Source organism: Nelumbo lutea, chromosome 1 (assembly GCF_056320005.1).
Source record: "Nelumbo lutea isolate HS-2025 chromosome 1, American lotus-T2T, whole genome shotgun sequence".
Lineage (NCBI taxonomy): Eukaryota > Viridiplantae > Streptophyta > Magnoliopsida > Proteales > Nelumbonaceae > Nelumbo > Nelumbo lutea.
In genome coordinates this window covers 69650841-69667339 of record NC_142684.1, presented here as the reverse complement: position 1 = coordinate 69667339, position 16499 = coordinate 69650841, and the positions used below count along the sequence as shown (strand labels likewise).

At 34.3% G+C, this 16499-nt stretch overlaps 1 protein-coding gene across 2 annotated transcripts; it reads left to right on the top strand.

The window, feature by feature from the left end:
* The first annotated feature begins 5897 nt into the window (after positions 1 to 5897).
* Positions 5898 to 11970, top strand: LOC148875158 (SWIB complex BAF60b domain-containing protein). Of its 2 annotated transcripts, none has more exons than XM_088964214.1 (6): positions 5898 to 6451; positions 7777 to 7888; positions 7997 to 8168; positions 8249 to 8439; positions 9226 to 9366; positions 11649 to 11970. In XM_088964214.1, the coding sequence occupies exons 1-5, from the start codon at positions 6009 to 6011 to the stop codon at positions 9346 to 9348; spliced, it is 1041 nt and encodes a 346-aa protein (XP_088820340.1). In that variant the 5' UTR covers positions 5898 to 6008; the 3' UTR covers positions 9349 to 9366; positions 11649 to 11970. The 2 variants fall into 2 exon arrangements, with proteins under 2 accessions (XP_088820340.1, XP_088820339.1); XM_088964213.1 differs by having other exon boundaries at positions 5899 to 6451; positions 9226 to 9362.
* Positions 11971 to 16499: the final 4529 nt, after the last annotated feature.

Sequence of the window (16499 nt, the reverse complement as noted above, 5' to 3'; positions counted from 1 at the left end):
GCCCGTCCCGACCTGTGAACATGTTTAATGGCAATTAGGTTCCAACATTCTAAAAGTATTATTAGTACTCACTTTAGGAGGACGTGCGAAGCAATTTGTAGGCTTGGGAGAGAGTTGATTCGACCACTATCATTTGAAAAAGCGCAACCACATATTAGACATTCGGAGAAATATTACCCATGATTTCGGGTATTTCATTTTTGTCTTATATATCTATATATATGTCATGTATTATTTATATATTGACCATGTATATGACCACTTAGGATTGTATTGGTGCAATTGATGATACCCATATAAGTGCATGGGTTCCTTTGGACAAACAAATCCCATATAGGGGGAGGAAGTCGTGTTGCATCACAAATGTGTTGGTTGTATATATGTTTGACATGAAATTTACGTCTACGTGGGCTGGGAAGGATTTGCACATGACTGTAGGGTATTTGTAGAAGCAATTTCTCAATGACATTTAGAATTCCCACATCCTCCCGTAGGTAATTTATTTTGACATTTTTAGTTAGTATATTCCTATTTACCTATGTCTAATTTATTCAATTGCATATGGTTTTTTGTAGGGTTTAGATATTTAACACCTTATTTTGGCATGCTTAATCACCTACAATTTTATTAAGTAGGAAGACATTCACAATAAAGACATCAATCAATGGGCAATGGAAGACATGACTAATGAGTATTCAAACAAAGCCAATGGGAATGATTCTAATGGGGAGAATGAACAAGCAAAAATACAAATAACCAATATTAGGGACAATATAGCAAATATGATGTGAGCACAACACAAAATTGAACCGTTTCAGTTTTAATTTTAATTCGAATTTTAGATAATATGGTTAACATATTAGATATGTTTGAAACATTTTGAATTTACTTGTGGTACATTGAATTTATTTTCTTTGTTTGGGTGAAGTAATCCTATCTCATTATTGCATTTGTATTGATAAATTGATATAGTGATAGCTGGACATATACGCACACCAATGTGCTCATGTGGTAAGGGATTAATGGAACTAGTCATGGCAAAAATCAATGCCAATTATGGACGGTGCTTCTTCCGTTGCCCAAAATAGGAGAATCACCCAAATTCATTTCAATGGGTAGATGAATTAATTGAACGTGATGCTTAGGTAAACCCATGTAGAGATTATAAGTACGGAGGCATAATGAATTCCATAAGTCGGATATTATGTTTCTTGCATGCTATGAGTGCAACATACTTTGCACTATTCTTCTTATCTCTCTTATAATGGTGGTTCTATTATTTTTGTTTAAGTACTAATTGTAATATTGGTGGTTTATCCATACACCATTTCAGGAAACCGGTTGACCAATATTTTGATGCTATGCTTGTCTTACAACTAGTATGGAAACCAGTGGGTTATTAGTTTGCATAAATAGTTTGGTGCTATGCTTATCCTGCAATAATTTGTTATTTTGTTTGTTTAAATATTTTTTTATTATTTTATTAATAAAATAATAATTTTGTTTTTAAATTAATTTATTATAACTTTTGTTGAAATTAATATTTTTAGTTAATATTGAATTGTCAAATACTTTTTTAAATTTGTTTATCATATAAATTATATATTTATGATCAATTGTAGATTACTTTTATAAACTGTATATGAGTTACATGGAATAAAAAAATGTGGTGTCCACACCCACCAATTTCTCATTCATGATATAGAACACCTTCTAAATTATTGAGTCATTGGTAAATGGTCTCTTCTATTCATACCTACTTACTTCCCTGTGTTCTCTTCTAGTCATACCTACTTACTTCCCTTTCATTTCACACTTCCTTAAATTAGTTAGCGTACAAGTGTATCCCCATAATCACAATTTTAGGGGTGTAACTTGGGTGGGCCAAGCTTGAGCCTGAATTGGCCCAACCTAGAATTTTACAAGGGCTAGGCTTGGGCCTAAGAAGTTGGGATATTTTTTTTTTCGGGTCGGACTTAGGCCTAATCCTTAGGTAGCCCGAAATATAGATATATTTGTTTATATATGTAAATATGTATGCAACATTTACATATGTACACATATGTGTATATAAATGTATATAGTTGGGCCAGGTTCGGGCTACCTAAATGTTGCATACATGTTTATATATATATATATATATATAAAATTTTGGATTGCGTTCATTGACCAACCCAAGCCCGAGCCTAACTCAAGTGCATCAAATTACAATGTAGGCTAAGCTTAGGTTGGGAAAATCAGACTTGACCTTGGGCTCGGTCTAGACTTGAGCCTTAAGCCCAAGTTTTAGGGTTGGGCCTGGGTTGACCATAAACCCAGACCAACTTGCCTGACTTGCAGCCCTACACAATTTATCTCCTAATATGAGGCTGAATGGTTAACCCTCTTGGCTTCGTCTATTCATAGAGTAAATGTATAGGAACGTGTGGCAAACTCTGATTCACTTTCTTTCAAGATTTTTTTTAAACTTTTCTTTCAAGTTATGCATTTTTTTTTTTGAAAAGCATGCATCTATTCGTTTTGGAGGAACTAGTAATTAAGCACGTGCGTTGCACGTTTAATTTTTTTCATATTAATTACTTGAATTTTAGATATATCTTAGTTAGGATAGAAATTGAAAAATTAATAAAAGTAACAATATGGTAAAAAATAAACTTAAATACCTATATTAAATGTGCACCTATAGAAATTATAAATTATAATAGCAATTATTATTATTATTACTACTACTACTACTACTACTACTACTACTATTGCTGCTGCTGTTACTAGATTTTGTATTCCATTATAAAAATATTTTTTATTTTAACAATTATTTTTATTTAATATGATGATTATATAACATTAGAAACATTCCAAAATGTCTTTGAAAAAATTTTGTACTTTTTTATCTTTTGTGTTCTATCTATTTTTTAAATATTTATTTATTCAATTATGACACCATGAATTTCTTTGAAAAGTTGGATCATTGATTAATCTATTTGACCCAAACCACTAATCCACGGTCCAAAAAGAAAAGTAGTTTGATTTATAGGTTGGCATTAAATTTTGTATTGCATTTCCATTATTGATAAAATTATATCTTATGTATAATATTTATTTTTGTTCAATATAATGAATGTATAATATTAAATATGTATCAAAAATTTTATTTTTTATAAATATATAACATTATATCTTATGTATAATATTTATTTTTGTGATTCTTTGTATTTTTTATTTTTAAAAGTTAAAATTTATATTATTTTTAAAAATTAAAATTAATGTTGTGAAGTTAATTAGTTCAATTTAATGATGAGAAAAATATATCTTAAATATAGGATTTAATAAGAGAATATACCTTAGATATAAGATTTAATGAGAGATAATAGCAAAATAGTTTTACTTCCAATTGGGTTTAAATTTTACATTTCATTTCCATCATTAATAAAAACATTTCTTATTTATCATCAATGTTTTCAACTTGTTGTTAACCTGGCTGATTAAATCGTTCGAATCGTCACTCAACCTTAATTCTAGGTTTGGTGCTGTTGAAACTCTCCATTTTTGTTAAAAACTATCTAACTTGGGCGGTACAACCATTGACCCATTCGACCCAATAACCAAGTCGTAGGTTGTGCACTTAATTATGTGCAAACTTTTTTTTGGCCCCAAATTGCAAATTTTAATATTTTTATAAATAAAAAAAATTAATTGGAATTAAAAAACATAAATAAATGTAACATAGTACATATATTATATGTAATATATGTAAAACATAATTATACTATTTATTGATAAAATATGTATTTTTACACATATACACAGCATTGACACATAGCGATTTGACTCGTTTGACCTTGAGATTTGAATTGGTGATCTGTGACTTGAAGGCAAAAGCAAGTTGGCCTTCAGGTTGGTTTTTAAAACATTGTTTCTCATACTTATTATTGTTTAATATGTCAAGTATATAATGTTAAAAATGTTTTATTTTTTAATTTCTATATTTTTTTTTGCATTTTATATATTTTTGAATTTTATTATTTAATTGTGACAACATGGATTGATTCATTTAACCCAAATGATTTAATTTCTTACCACCACCTAGATGAAAATACTATTTTTTTCCAGGTAGATTTTAATAGTATAAGTTTTTATGTTTTTGATATTATTAATTTATTATGTATGTATTTAATTATAGAATTTAATGATGAGAAGAAACAAAGAAGCCTTACATATATGATTTAATGAAGGTGAATGCAAATTAATAATTGAATGTATTGAATATCTTAAAATTAACTATTTTCACCTCATTTAATATCAATAACTAATTATCCTATTTGCCCTCATTTTTTTATCAATAAATTTAAATATAAAGGGGTAAATTTTGTCATCACAAAATTATAGAAATATTCTTGAGGTTATTTGTACTTTTTAAAGTAGTATGTATATGATTGCAATTAAAATGGACCATTTTATGTGAGAGAAAAAGGAAAATTATTTGTGTGGCGGAAATAATGATAGGAGTAAAATGATGTTGTTCCCACTTTACAAGAAAGCGAGAGGAATGTGATACAAAATTTCCATTAGTTTTGGTGGTGCCTCCTAAGGATGATTGGATAAAAAATCAATGTTGATGTTGCTTTCAGAAGTGTCGGGTCTGCTAGTTTTGGTGTTTTTGGCTCGTGACAGTCATGTAGATGTTTTGTTGCTAAATGTGGTTCGCTCTTTGCATCCTCTTCACTTGGGTTCAAGGGGAAGTTCTGGCTTGCTTCAAAGGACTCCTATCGGTCAAGTCTTTGAACTTTACTAAAGTTATTTTGTTACTCTCTATTTTTTTTTTTATTTGTTGTAGTTCTATTTTCTGTGCTTTAATGAATACCTCTTTTCACCCCCCCCCCCCCCAAAAAAAAAAAAAAAAAAAAACAAAACAAAAAAAAATCCCACTAGTTTTTGGGGTTGCAAATTTACAAATACAAATTTTGTGTCAAATGTAAATGAAAATTTTGCATCAAATAAAGGTAAACAAAAAATCCCACTTGTATTTTGCATATACTTATAACATAATAATTTAAGATATTGCTCTCTGATCAATTGACGACACAAGATTCATATAGATGACCTTATATAATTGGAATAAGGTATGGATGATTATGTGAGAGTTGCAAATTATGATTACAAATAAAACATGTGAAATTGAATGCAAATTTTGCATTCAGGCACGGCCTTGGTCCAGGCCCATCTGGTCTGAGCCCAATTCCAAAGTTGAGGTGGACCCACAGGCAGTAGAGAACAGTGAGATGGAACCGAGGGTAGGTAGAGCGGCAAGCGCCAACCAGAGACAGACCTCGACCGTCATCTGCCCTGCCTACCATCCGTACTACAAAGAGAGAGAGAGAGATTAGATTCGATACGAAAGGGACGGCTCCCGATTTGATTCGACGGAAGCAAAATGTCTCCGAGAATCCACCCAAAAACAAAAAGCAAAAGAAGAAAAAAAGGAAAATGTCTGAGAGGAAAGGAAAAGAAAATAGTGAAGTGTTATCTGAAATCTGAATCTGCTCCCCGGAAAAAGCAATTCTTTCAGTAAAAATAAGCCATGCGTACTGCCTTGGGATGTGGAGTGGAGTCGTGTTACAGGAAGGGTATTATAGTAATTTGAAACTAATCACCTTCGATGTTGTCTTGGCGAAATGACGTCATAACGTCATTTGACTCAATAACAACTACCGTATACGGTATACATTTCCTTCAACAGTTTCAGTTACAGCTTTACCCTTGCATCGTCTTCGACGACGTCCCTTTCCGTTGCGGATAAGTCAAGGGTATTGTTGTCATCTAGCTAGTGTTGACAAATTTCAATTATAGTCAAGGGTTTTCCTGTCATTTCAATATATAAAGAGAGAGAAAGAGAGAAGCGGGGAGAGAGAGAGAGAGAAAGAGAAAGAGAAAGAGAGAGGAGAGAGAGAGAGCAGTGCCTAGGGAGGGAACCGTTTTTTCTGTTAATATATGAAGCTTCAGCCTTAGCAATGGTGTCGGACCAAGAAATAGCAAACGGGGTGGAGACTCTGCTCCGTCAGTCTGGCCCTAACACTGTTACTTCCGTTAATGGCGTCGTTCAACAGTTGGAGGTGAAGCTAGGGTTAGACCTCTCTCACAAGGCAGGATTCATCAGAGACCAGATCGACCTTATCCTCCGATCACATGCCCAACCCCATCCTCATCCCAAAGACCATTTTGCTCTCCAGCACCACCCTCAGTTTCAGACCACCCACCCCCAAATCCCTCACCATTTCGCCCTTACCCACCACCGCCCCGGGGAGCTCAACTTCCGATGTCCTCCTCCGCAGTCACAGCCGCAGCCGCACTCGCACTCGCACCGGCCCCCGCCTCCGCAGTATCTTCCGGTGACGAAGGCCGATGCTTTTGTTCAGAACGTTGCTGCACCCGCTCCCGAAATGCCGAAAGAAAGGTTCTTTTTCACTTTTTCCCTTCTTTCTTGTTGTGGGTTTTATTTTGAATTCGCCGCGGAAATGTTGACTTTAGTTTTTCTGCCCCCCTTTGAATTTTAGATTTCTTGTTTTCTTCTTGGCCTTTTTGAAATTTGAATTTACAAATTCTGTATTGAAACGCGAAACTGGGGCCATTTTGTTCTGAAATTAGGGCTTTAAGCTTATTGTTTACTGGCATTCTTCCACAGCCAAGTGGACCTTTGGGTTTTATGAAATATAGTTTCGTATTTTGAGGATCCGAATGATGGAACTTTGCTACGAGTGCCTATGGTTGCTTTGATAAGAGTAGAAGTTCTTCCTATTCCTAGTTTTGTTTTTTTTTTTGGGGGGGGGTGGGGGGTTTACTATTCATCTATCCCTTATCAATTTCATTATTTTTTATGTTTATTCTGTCATTTGATCTTGCCTGATTTGCTTCATTTCACGATGGATACTTGTGTTCTGAAAACTGAATACCATTTTTTGGTTCTCTGCCGAGTTCCAGCTATCCATTTGTAAGGACGTTAAGGTTGGCTTCCAAATTGGTTGAACTCGGTAGTGCTTCAACTTTTGTTGGCTCCTACTTATATTACGACCCATGTATTAACAAGTCAGCATTCAGCATCTGGCTTCAAAAGTTTGTATGGCCTGATGAGTGCAACCAGTGCTACTGAGAGTTGATAGTTAAATTGATAGGTACTTGTTCTATTGTCTAATTTGGTACAACCGTGCAACTTGTCTAATTAAAGAGAACAAACTTTTGGCACAACTCAATGGACAATTTTAGTCGACCAAATTGATATTGTCTTTCTACCTTTATCATCTGGTTGCCATGTTGAAGGACCATTTATGCAGATCTGCCTCAATGCTAAATAGTTATTCATGGATCTGGGTTTAACTCCACAAATTTGGACTAATCATCTGCTACATGACTGACTTCTGTGAAAGATAATTCATCAGGCATATTTTGTAGTTTGATTGCTTTCCTATTTATCTAGATATTCTTCTATGCCATCTATGTATATTACAGTTGTTGGTTTGGGTTGGTAGGTTATCTTCACCCGTATATGCCTACTGTTTTGTTGTTTTCACAATAATTGGAGCTTAAAGCTCTAAGGTTATTTGATTTACTCATATAATATCTTTGTGCATATTTGTCTTGTATATGCAAGTGCAATTGCAGATGGCATGTCCAAATATTATGGTTCACATAAATCAGTCAAATGCGCTGATACTTTGGTCATTATAATCTGAAACTAGGTGTTATCTGTGCTACTTCCGCTCATATAGTATCTCATTATCGCAGTGCTCCAGCTGGAACAAAAAGAAGAGGTGGCCCAGGAGGTCTAAACAAGGTTTGTGGTGTTTCACCTGAACTACAAGCGATTGTTGGTGAACCATCCATGCCAAGGACTCAGGTTCTTATTCCAAAACCCTAATTCATTAGTTTTCCTTGCCATATTTAAATATATTAGCTTTCTCCTTGACACATAGGAGGATCCTTATGGCACCATAAATTTTTTCAGATTGTGAAACAGCTATGGGCTTACATAAGGAAACACAATCTCCAAGATCCAAGTAACAAGAGAAAGATAGTTTGTGATGATGCACTGCGTTTAGTGTTTGAGACAGACTGTACCGACATGTTCAAGATGAATAAACTTCTGGCAAAGCATATTATCCCTCTTGAACCTACAAGTATGTATGCCATTAAAGATGCAAAATCCTTAGTTCATGTGATAGTATGATGTATAATACATGCAGTTTCATGCCTGCAGAAGAGCCAGGTCAAGATTCTAAGCGGGTCAAGTTAGAGGCGGAATCCACAACTGAAAGTACTGAAGCTGCTCCACCTCTTTTGATAATATCTGATGCACTTGCCATGTTTTTTGGTACTGAAGAAAGAGAGATGCTCCAATCGGAGGCTCTAAAACGTGTTTGGGATTACATAAAACTTAACCATCTGGAGGTGGGTGGACAGGAGTATAATTCTTTACCATATCTAGGATTTTAATCGCTATTATAAGGTTCCTTCCCGGGTGTGATATGGAAAAAAAGAGGAAAACCCATAAAACATCTCTATTATAAGATTATCTGTTGCTTACTAAGGTATACTGTATTGGGTTCCAAGAAATATATTCAAGTTGGAACTTAGTTCTGTATCTTTATTTCATTTTAGGTTTGCTTTATGGGTGTTATGTGCATACTTCCTTGGAAATTCTGAAATGGTAATATGCATTTTTAGAATAATCTCTAAGCATATTACATGATCATCACAATAAAGTCATAGAAGGTAGTCCCCATGCTTTTGATTGAGCCCTTGTTCCTGTGCAAATAAGAAAGCAGAATATGCATTAAAACAAAATCACCTTACCTCATTGCCTGTGGTTTCATTGAGTGGGAATGTTGTGGTTTCAATTATCAAGAGTGCAAATTCAGTTTATTTACTGATTTTTGGACATTCACTAATATTTCTAGCCTTTTAGAGGCAGCACTAATCCTTGGCCCAAAAAGAAATTTTGCTTTGTACCAATCAATTATCGTACATGTTTTATGTATGCTATTCTTGGATAATGTCTTGTCCGTCTGCCTGGATGGTATATTACCCATCTTTCTTCCTACATACTTGAAGCTGTATTTGAATGAGCTCTCAGATAATTTTCCCACTTTTATTGTTTATTAGATTCCCATTTAAATGAATGGTCGATTGAGATTTAACCTGTAGCATGACTAGTGTCTTTGCCTGATCTATTAGGATCCTCTAAATTCAATGGTGATACTATGTGATGCAAAGCTTCAAGAACTTTTTGGATGTGAAAGCTTTTCTGCACTGGGAATATCCGAGATGCTGGCACACCATTTCTTCAAACAGTCATAACATCTTGTAGTCTGGTTGGTATAATCTCTTTAACATTGCAATTCCCTGTCTCTGATATGCAGATTTAACCTGTAATGCAACTATTCCTTTTTGCGACCAGCTTCTCTCTACTTGGGCACGTTCAGTTTTTATATATAACTTAATATCTTCCTTGCTAGTAGCCACTTCCATTTAGATTCTGTAAAGCTTCATTATTTTTTTATTGGTTATCCTTGAGGAGAACTTGAAAAAATGTGCTTGAATACCATAAATACTTAGGTTTTAATGTGCGAGTGCCATGTGCCATGGAGGTCAAAGTATATAGACCCCAGTCTACATAAAGTGCATGGTTTCTCTTTTACCTTCGTATGATTGGCTCAAAGCTTGTAATCTAATGGTTCTCTTTTGTGACCTGCTTCTATGTTGTTCTGCACAAAGTGTTGAGTTCACTTGAGTATTTTTGTTCTTAGTTACTGATCAAAATGAACATAATAAATATTCTAGAATATTGTGAATGCTAACATTCTGGATAAGAAATATTTCATGGGAGTCAATAATAATGATTAATCTCTATACGAAGTGTATGTTTATTCTGTATGTGATATTAATGACTGGGCCCCTTTAGATGGGTGGTTAGAAAACAGGATAGGCATAATAAATAGTGTTTTTTCCTTTTTGTTAAATGATAGGGATAATAAAGATAAACACCTTATAAATTGATCAAAGAAAAATGCAGAAAATGTAACTTACAGAGTTCAAGAATTTTTCTGAGATGGATAAATGGCAAAACTGGAAATGATAGAATTATAATTGAATTGAGTTACTTGGATGATATCCATTCTAAGGTTCAGTTGACTTTTGGTCAGAGTTTGAAGGTGCAGATTTGAAGAATTTAGACTGCATCTGGGTTGGGCCCCTTCAAAATTTAACAAATCCTCAATCTGGGTCTGCCCAAATTGCATCACTTAGTTGGTCTTTGTTTTGACATTGTATGTTTTGAGGACTTGTATTTGGATAGTAATATGGCTCTTGACAGAGATAGTCTTTTTTGGGCAATGTTGTAACATGATCATCAATCTCAGGAGGGTTAAGAGATTGCACCCTCCCTCTTTTCTGTTGTACTTTATTATCATTAATAAAATTCTGTTAATTATCCAAAAGAAATATGGCTCCTGACAGAAAGGCTGAATTTAAAATCAATTCGAGTTTTTTTTCCTCTCTTTTTGTAACCTTTCCTGGGGGAGGGGGGAGAAAAAGAGTGAATCCTTCTCTTGCTTCTCATGTTCCTTTGACTATATTAATATTTCTTTTTATTTTATATTTAATTTTGCAAATGTATTTCCATTTGGACTTGAGTAACTAAAAATCTCTAGTGTGTGTGTGTGTGTTTCGTTTCTTGTAACATCCTAGTCAGTGTGTTTGTGAGTGCTTGTATATTAGCTCAATCCAATCCAATCCAATATAATTCATTATGGATGGACCAGGTCCAGTCCAATCCAATAAATACTTTGGACCATTAAGTCTGGATTGGTCCAATTCAATATGTCTTGTCAGTCCATCCAATCAGTCCAAATTGATTTTGGATTGGACCCGTCTGATCCAAAACTGGTCCATTGACACCCCTAGTATCAATACTTTGAACCTTGCACTAATCTGCATGATCTATTGAAGAATGTCCCTTTTTTCTGTTCTGATAGTTTTAGTCTGAGGGTCATTGCTCTATGTGATGGTTAAATATCGAGCTGACAGTAATACTGGAGGCTAGGTCTGTATACAGTTCTCCCTCCCAAGACCCATGTAGCATTTATGGCTGGGATGAGCATTGGGTAATGGCTTTCTATGGCACTACTTCCTTTATTTACTTGGATAATCACTTTGATCTGATTATTCTTCCACTGCCAAATTAGATTGCTGAACCCCAATCTGTCGCTCCATGGTTTCTACAGCAGCAGCCCACCATCTTTCCTCAGTCATCAATTCAGGTGTGGGAACAACGAAAACATTCACCCATAATTTGACGGGTTTGATAAGTGATAACCCAAAATCCTAATATTTTGATAATATGAGTTGGATTTCACCAAAGAAACCTTTCTCGTTGTGCTTATTTTCCAACAAAATTATTAGTGGGTTATATGCATATCCCAGGGGTGTGGATTTATTGTGCCCGGAGTTATCTGATTTTGTTGTACCCTGGGTCTGGAGTCATGCAATTTTAGAATTTGGTAAATGCATTTGATTCGAACAAGTAATGCCTTTCTGTTTTTGCTATGAATTCGAATAAAAAAAGAATTGATGGGTTTTGTCGTTAATGTTGCTTGCAGGTGCAGATGTAGGGCGTTGATGGCAGCTAGTCTGTTCTGACAGATACTTGTTTGGTTTTTTGTATGTTTTGATTGGTAGATGTTATTACGTTTACAACTTGGTTATTTATGAACAAAATGAAAATCTACCCTCTGTTGGTCAGTGGCAAGGAGTCTGTTGTAGTTGATGCCAAGGCCCTGGGTTCTGGTTTTCTCATTTAGCATCTTTGGATTACAGTCAATTTCCTAACCACCTAAGAAATACAAAAAGATGGAAACCCGAGGAAAAGATTAGGAGAAAGTTAATATTAACATCTCTGTGATGAATCTGTTTCTTTGAAAACATTATCATGTTGTTTGCATGTGGGCTGGCATGGCTCTTACCACTTCACAAGCATGGCACTTAAATAGATACAAATAGTTGGTGGCATGTAGTTGAGTAAATTATCAATATAAAATCTATCCTTTTCTGAATATTAGGTGTGCGCCTACAAGTTACAAGTTGATTTTGCAAGACAGTTCAATTCTTTATATTACAAGATTCTGCTTTTTCTTTCTGCTTCTTTTTCCGTGAAAAGATGAACACAGAATTTTTTAGCCCATGGGCAAGTCCTGAGTGAGACCGGCTTCAGTCAGGGCAAATTCATGACTACACCGTTTTAACAGCCTTTTCCAACCTTGCGTTGGAAATATCTTTCTATAAATAAAACATATTAGTACGAAGAGAGTTTGCCCTGACCGAAGACGAACTCGTCCTGAGTTTGGGGACAGTTGACATTACATCCAAGCATGCATCTAATTTAATGAGGTACCACTTACAATTTTGCGGCACCAGATGAATAGAATCAATGTTTAATATTATCGGTATATCATATCGTACTCGTAAGCTTGGAAAATAGATAGATATCTTGATACGTTTTGGATACGGTGGAACAAGGTTTTTAAAAACAAAACGAACCGTTCAGGGTTTTGAACTGAATGGATGGCCCGCTCTGATAAAAAAAAGGCCAAAAATTGTTGAATGGTTCAAATGCCTGAGTGAGCGATTTGCTGATCAAATCAATGGTTTTTGGTTAAAAGATGGTTATGGGGTAAAACAGAATTGGTCAGATAATCGGTTTCTGATTTTTCCGGTCTGACCATTTGATCTGGTCCGATTTTGAAAATATTGTGGTGGAAGGACATGGACGATATATGGTTTGGATACTTCAACGGTATTCTAATAAATTTCTGATATCTATTAATAACACAATAAAATTAAATGTAAGGTTGAAATAATTAAGATATAGACACATAGGAAATGAGTTACTAGAAAAAAAAATACATAAAAAATGTATACTTTAATCCTATAAAAAAAGGGAGAATGACGGTTCAGCCCAGGGTTAGAATCTTTAAACCCAAATTACAGTTGGAATGGGTGGTAGCTCAGAATTGATACCAATTCACGAGCGGGCATTGATGTATAGAGGGGTTTTTTGACATTTTGAATGTTTATAGATCTCAGATAGATAGATAGATAGAGAGAGAGAGAGATTTTACAATATATTATTATATATAAAGCTATTAATATATTATCATAATATCATGTTAATTTATCAATTGTTAATAAAAAAATCTGTAATTAATTTGAAAACATTAGATAGATAGATAGATAGAGAGAGAGAGATTTTACAATATATTATTATATATAAAGCTATTAATATATTATCATAATATCATGTTAATTTATCAATTGTTAATAAAAAAATCTGTAATTAATTTGAAAACATTAGATAGATAGATAGATAGATAGAGAGAGATTTTACAATATATTATTATATATAAAGCTATTAATATATTATCATAATATCATGTTAATTTATCAATTATTAATAAAAAAATCTGTAATTAATTTGAAAACATTAGATTCACCAAAATATAGAAGACCCAATATGCAACTATTATATTTCAATCACCAATCAATTATTTTCTATTGTTTCTTTTTCTCTTCTCGTGAATGGTTTTGATTTGTATCTCCCTTATCTATACTACTATAAAGCATATAATTTGTCTTGAATTTAGTGCAAGTCATAAAAGTTGAATTTGATTATACACATGAACTTAAATCATTACCCTCTTCTCTTGCATAGGTGCATAACATTTGCCCTTACACGAGTATAAAGAGTCATCTACTAAAATACTCCTTATAGTTTCATTGATTTACTAAAATCTATCATATAGTTTGTAATCAAATTACTTAATAGACATTTCATTAAATGAGAATGAAAAATGATAGTTTTGACCCTAATGTCTATTTGAATAAATTTAATAAAAAAATAAGGAAAAATTCCTTATCAGTACTTTATACCTTGGGGGTTGTGTCAAGTCAATCCCCAAACTTCAAAATATGTCTTTTTAGTATCCTAAACTTTCAAATTGTGTCTAATAAGTCTATTGTTAGTTGACCATTAGTCAACACTGTCACATGACATCAAGTGCACATTAAATAATTTCAAAATGGAAAAATTACCCTTAATGGTATTTTTCTAACCATTTTACCCATCTTGTTTAAGTGTTAAGGTCTGTTACGGGACCAAGCATGTTGGAATTGCACACAAGCTGATGGCTATCCAAACCTCACTAATCACTAACAAGCTTTTCAGAAGTTGTAATGTGGAGATGAGGAAGAAATATGAGGACTTGGTAAACTCAGTTGAGAAATTGGGAGTGAAGGTTCACGTATTTTCATCATCCACAAAACAACTTGTTGAGTTCTCCACCATAGTCACCACATCTGAAGCGCTATGCTTGGCTCTTGAATTGGTTTATGTGGAAATGGCAAATAAATAAAATAAGATGACACATGATGGGTATTTCTATCATTCACTTGTTTGTTAATCTATTAACGGATAGGGACCTAGACACAATTTACACATTTTGAAGTTCGGGAATTGACTTGACACAACCCCTAAAGTATAAGGTACTATTGATGAGGAATTTTTCTAAAAAATAAAAATAAAAATACTATTTTTGCCTTTAATAAGACACACACAACCACTCTATTTAGTTAATTTTGTTTTCCATATGAAAAAAATATTAGGGATAAATTTTGGAATAAACAATCACAGCCCATGCTAATAATGCCTTTAAACATTTTTCACTCAATTTAGGTGATCATATTACTATTTTTAGATGGCAAAACAAACACTTCTTAGTGAAAGGTCGATTAAATAAATAGGTTACAAACTATAAGGAGTGTTTTAGTGAAATGAAAATTATAGATTATGTTTACATAAATATGTGAAACTATAAGGGATGTTCTAGTAAATGACCCTTAATAAATATTTCGTAATTATTTCCCATAAATTTCCTGGAAACAAATTATTCTGAGATACCCGATCTAGTTAACAACATGACAAAACTATATAAGGTCTGAAATTGTCTTTTGGTGGTTCCATTTGGCAATAAAAAAAAAAAAAAAGAACCACAACCAAAAAGAGTACTATATATGTATTTTCCTTCTCGCTCTTGCACCTGCTGCACATTTACATTCTTGCAATTAGGGGTGCCAATTGGACTGGATTTGGTCCAATCCAATCCAGTCCAATGTCAGTCCATTATAAGCGGATCAGGTCCAATTCAATCTAACGAATATTTTGGATCATTTTGGACCGATTCAATTCAACATCTGTACCATCTAATCTGTTCAAATTCATTTTGATTTAGATTGATTTCAACTCAAACCCAGTCCATTGACACCTATATTCTTATCTTATATCAATGGACCAGACATTAACTTAATCCAACCCAATCTAGCATAAATTTCCAGAAGGACCAAGTCCAATCCAATCTAATAAACCGGTCCATTGACACCTTGTTAATATAAATTTACAGAAGGACCAGCCATTAACTTGATCCAATCCAATATGTCTTGTTAATATATCCAATCTGTACAACTTAATTTTGGACTGTACAGGTCCAATCCAAAACCGGTCCATTGACACCCTTAGTCGCAATTGCACGGGTGCAATCAACGATCCTTATTCCTTCATCAATGTTAAAATGCAGTTATCCTCGATTGGTCGTCCACGAGTTGTCCTTCTCATGCTTCCGTTTCTCTATGTAACGAACTACTTTCTCCCAATTTCACAATTGCACTCTGATACTTCACCAACATGTAAAAAATGTTCTGGTTATCCCTTCGAGAAAATTCCCTTCAAATCCCGATTGGATATTTCAACATCTGGCATTCTGGCCTGGAGAAAGGAAAAAGAATCCCTGGTTCACTGCAAATTGCAGAGCCCAATGCCCGTTTGAATCTCTTCCACTTACCAATACACTGCACTTCCCAAATCGATTTAACAGTTCAGGGTTTTCAAGCTCTGAACTTCATTCAGTGAACCGTCCAGTCTTAAGAGTAACAACGGACTTCTCACTTCTCTCTTGCTGGAAGAAAATGACAAAAGACATCTGCCACCTTCCCTATACTTTTGAATCAATCACGACCCTTGGATCCTTATGGTTGTGGTCCATTCAATTTCAACTACTATGTCGGCCATGGCATATACAAAGGAAAGACACGACAACCTTCACCCGGGCCCAATCCTCAGACTCATCTGGTTATTTTCCCAAAAGCCAAAACCCTGAAACGGATTCTCTCGTGGGTCGTGTTTCTCAGTCCTCACCGTCCAGCGGTTCAATCACAAAACGAGAGACAAGCCCAAACCTGAAATTTCTATTTCCAGATAACTCCCTCGACTCTCCCTATAAATTGGTCCAGGGAGCTTACCACAGACATCAGTTTCACAAGAGTTTTGTAGTGCTGCAGAACGTCAGAAACAAGAACAAGATAGACATGGCTAAGACCATCAGAGTTGCTTTGGTGCTAGGAAT

Coding starts and splice junctions, on each gene's coding strand:
- LOC148875158 (XM_088964214.1), top strand. CDS start 6,009: ATGGTGTCGGACCAAGAAATAGCAAACGGGGTGGAGACTCTGCTCCGT. Junction 6,452..7,776: donor CCCGAAATGCCGAAAGAAAG/GTTCTTTTTCAC, acceptor TCATTATCGCAG/TGCTCCAGCTGGAACAAAAA. Junction 7,889..7,996: donor CATCCATGCCAAGGACTCAG/GTTCTTATTCCA, acceptor AAATTTTTTCAG/ATTGTGAAACAGCTATGGGC.